The sequence below is a fragment of the Brachyhypopomus gauderio genome, unplaced genomic scaffold, assembly GCF_052324685.1.
Source record: "Brachyhypopomus gauderio isolate BG-103 unplaced genomic scaffold, BGAUD_0.2 sc75, whole genome shotgun sequence".
In the NCBI taxonomy this organism is placed as follows: Eukaryota; Metazoa; Chordata; class Actinopteri; order Gymnotiformes; family Hypopomidae; genus Brachyhypopomus; species Brachyhypopomus gauderio.
The window spans coordinates 1,178,891-1,182,938 of NW_027506896.1; the positions used below are offsets into that span (position 1 = coordinate 1,178,891).

Sequence of the window (4,048 nt, forward strand, 5' to 3'; positions counted from 1 at the left end):
CAGAGTTTATTAAAAATGTCTATAATGTGTGAGCCTTGATGAGCCTTGGTGTGTGGTGTCTCCCTTATGAATGGAGGAGTTTGAGTGGCCTGCTGCTGGCAGCTACATGTGAGGCCTGTCTCATGATCACCGGAGCTCTGCTCACTGATTGGTGATCTGTTCCCCAGCTGATTGTGTCTTGGGTTGGAGGTATATAACGGGCTGGTGTTCCTCTGTAACCACAACGACAATGGAGAAAGTTGCCATCCTCAAGTGTCAGAGGAGGTTGTAACTTCAGAGGGACCTTACACACAGGCCGCCTGGTAGCCAAGGGTTTAACAATGACAAATTATATAGCTTATAAAATTATATAGCTTTGCGTGGAGTTGTGCACCCACACTGTGCCTCTGATCTTGTGGGCTTTTCAGCGTGCTTCACTGTTGATGGGAGCTGTTATTACCCACTCTTGGCAGCACTGAAGAGTGTGAGTTTACACGTGAGTGTGTGTGAGTGTGTGTGTGTGTGTGTGTGAGTGTGAGTGTGTGTGAGTGTGTGTGTGTGTGTGTGTGTGTGTGTGTGAGTGTGTGTGTGTGTGTTGCGTCGGCTCTGGCCACGCAGGCAGCTCCAGGAGGACATGAGCGAGTGTGGTGGTGAGCGGAGCGCGAGAGGCGAGGATGTCCTGCAGCTGGGCATGGCCAGCAGCTCCACGCTCACCCAGCTGCAGGACACTGAGAAGACCAGAGACGAGCTGGACAAGAAGACGGAGATGAGTACAGAGGACAGGGACTGCAGGGACAACATGGGTCTGTATCTCAGCTCACTGCTTAACACGTGTCCTCTCACCTGATGTGATGTATGGGAAGCCTGTATTGAAATTTTTACATTTTATTGCATTTTTTACTCTTTAGAAGCTCTTGCCATAGTTTTAGCCAAGTGCATAATATTTACGTGAAATGCATGTTTGTTTGTTTGTTTTTACTTTTTTGTTACTTATAGCTCAGATTAATCTGCCGTTAGATTGTAAATTGTGGGATTTATCTGCTTATACCCTTTCTGACTCTTTACTGTTCACTGTCCTTTCTGACTGTTCTTCCTCTCTCACTTCTGTTCTTTCTCTTTGACTTTTCACTTCACATCTCTCTTTCTCTCTTTTACTCTCTTTTTACCCCCTCTCTCTCTCTCTCTCTCTCTCTCTCTCTCTCTCTCTCTCTCTCTCTCTCTCTCTCCCTCGCTGTGTCCCAGTGTCTGATCTGGAGGAGAAGGTGTTGCGTAGTAAGAGGGATCGGCGTAACTCCCTACACCGCACCCAGCTGCTGGAGAGTCAGATGAGGACGGTGCGGGGGGAGCTGGTGGACACCCTGGGTCACCTGCAGGCGCTGCGAGACGTGCTGCGACGCTCACAGCAGAAGGCCGAGGAGCGCCAGGCCGCGATGGAGAAACTCACAGCGGAGCTCAGGTGAGATCAGGTGGAGCCTGACCTCCGTCCTGACCTCCACCATGTCTCACTGAGCTGTCCCGCCAAACAGGATGTATCTGATTTATTTACACAGTTTGGTCTTTTCCACATCACGGCTAAAAGGGGTAAAATGTCTTGACCGTAGCAGGACTGTCATGGTGCAGTGAACAGCTACACTGACACAATCTCTTGACTGGTGTATCGTATGGGTCACTGGAGGTGCTTTCCATAGTGGGGGGGAGGAATCGCTGAAATATATAATGTAGAATAATCCTGGTTCCTTAATAATAATAATCCTGTAGTGAATACTGAGGAATATGTTTGTGTATTTTTTTATTTTTGTCAAAATGTTGATTTGGTCAGATGTAGTCTGTGTCTGATTTATGTATATGTACTTAAGACCTTATGATTTAAATTAAGCCTGCTTTGTTACACTAACATAACTCATAAGTGATGTGTGGTTCATGTCTGTTTTAACCACAATACCATGCAACTACACCCATTACACAATGGGTTACACAAGCCACTATTTCTAGCAGTTTGAATCAAACACACAGTAAGTACAGCAGCTTTGCACTCATTTATGTGGCAATATTATGAGGCACACCCACGTAATATGAGGCTCACCCACGTAATATGAGGCACACCCACGTAATATAAGGCTCACCCACGTAATATAAGGCTCACCCACGTAATATGAGGCACACCCACATAATATGAGGCACACCCACATAATATGAGGCACACCCACGTAATATGAGGCTCACCCACGTAATATGAGGCACACCCACATAATATGAGGCACACCCACATAATATGAGGCACACCCTTGTAATATGAGGCACGCCCACGTAATATGAGGCACACCCACGTAATATGAGGCACACCCATGTAATATGAGGCTCACCCACGTAATATGAGGCACGCCCACGTAATATGAGGCACAGCCACGTAATATCAGGCACAGCCACGTAATATCAGGCACAGCCACGTAATATCAGGCTCACTCACATATGAGGCACACCTATGTAATATGAGGCACACCCACATAATATGAGGCACACCCACATAATATGAGGCACAGCCACGTAATATCAGGCTCACTCACATATGAGGCACACCCATGTAATATGAGGCACACCCACATAATATGAGGCACACCCACGTAATATGAGGCACACCCACGTAATATCAGGCTCACTCACATATGAGGCACACCCATGTAATATGAGGCACACCCACGTAATATGAGGCACACCCACGTAATATGAGGCACACCCACATAGATGAAGGCACTGGAGCACGTTCTCCATGAATACTTCTGCATACCCTCCAGATTTAATTGGTACTTTATGAAAAGAAAATATCACCACCAGATCAGTTTCATTTCCCCTAACTGTATCCTGGAGATTAGGTCTTTTATATTGTTTTTCTGAGCCAAATGTGTGTGAGTCCCTTCCGATCCTTAATGTAGCTTATGAATCCCAGACTTCAGTGCAAGCTCCTTCACACAACCCCGTGCCGGCTGGTCTTTCTGTTAAAGCACAACTTCCATATGCTCATATCATGCTTGTCTCTGAGTCAGTCGATATAAAGTCAGTGTAAACCTTTCAATCAGAGTCTTGATTACACTAAACGATGAAGTGTGGGTGGGTGCTCCAGTGGCATTGGTGTGGATGATGGGCAGTGTAAGCCTCATTTTGGGGGATATGTATGTATAAACTGAACACCACCCTGTTACTGTATTATAAATTACTACACTAGACTAGCTGCTGTGCCTATCACAGGAGTGTCCCAGTGACAACGGCTTGTTGTAGAGTTCTTTACAGATCGTGTCCTGACATAATCTACGTATTGCCACACCAAGTAATGTAATTACATCAACCAGATTCCAGACTTACTGTGGGGTTGTGTGTGTGTGTGTGTCTGTCTGTCTGTCTGTCTGTGTCTGTTCTTGTTTGTGTCTAGTTGTGATTTAGCTTTTTTATGATGGATATTGTTTAATGATTAATTAGTTGCTCTTACTGCATATAAGCATACATACTTACCCACCTACACACACACACGCACACACACACACACACACACACACACACACACACACACACACACACACACACACACACACACACACACACACACACGTACAAAGGCTTTAAATAAAGTATTTTGAGTGAATTACTTCTGTGTTGTGTGAGAGCCATGAATGTCCCCTAGACACGTCATCTCTGTTTTGAGTCCTTGTTCTATCCCCCAAAGGGAAGTACGAGGGGAATCAGACCAGAAGAATCAAATAGAGAACAAAGATCAAACACTGAAAGGCACAGAGGACAAGTTTCAGCAAACAGCATTAGAGGTTCCTCTCAAAGTTCCCCTGAACACGCACACATGTACAGGTGGAGTATCTCACAGAGAGGCTGGAACTGTTCAAACTCAGCTGCAGGGCAAAGAGAGACTAGACCAGGTGTGACAGGTAGTCAGAAATGCTGTGTTCAACATGCACACACCGACCACTTCATTACAAACACCTTTTAGTGCATTCACTTGCCTCTCTGTTGTACCCGAGGGCTGTATGGTGGCAGACCCTCTACTCCTGTTCCACTGGTCAGCTTG

General features: G+C 45.9%; 1 protein-coding gene across 1 annotated transcript; it reads left to right on the plus strand.

Annotated features, from left to right (window-relative positions):
• The first annotated feature begins 224 nt into the window (after positions 1 to 224).
• LOC143491466 (uncharacterized) lies at positions 225 to 3,568 on the plus strand. The gene is made up of 3 exons (XM_076990494.1): positions 225 to 302; positions 408 to 782; positions 1,222 to 3,568. The coding sequence occupies exons 2-3, from the start codon at positions 614 to 616 to the stop codon at positions 1,437 to 1,439; spliced, it is 387 nt and encodes a 128-aa protein (XP_076846609.1). The 5' UTR covers positions 225 to 302; positions 408 to 613; the 3' UTR covers positions 1,440 to 3,568.
• Positions 3,569 to 4,048: the final 480 nt, after the last annotated feature.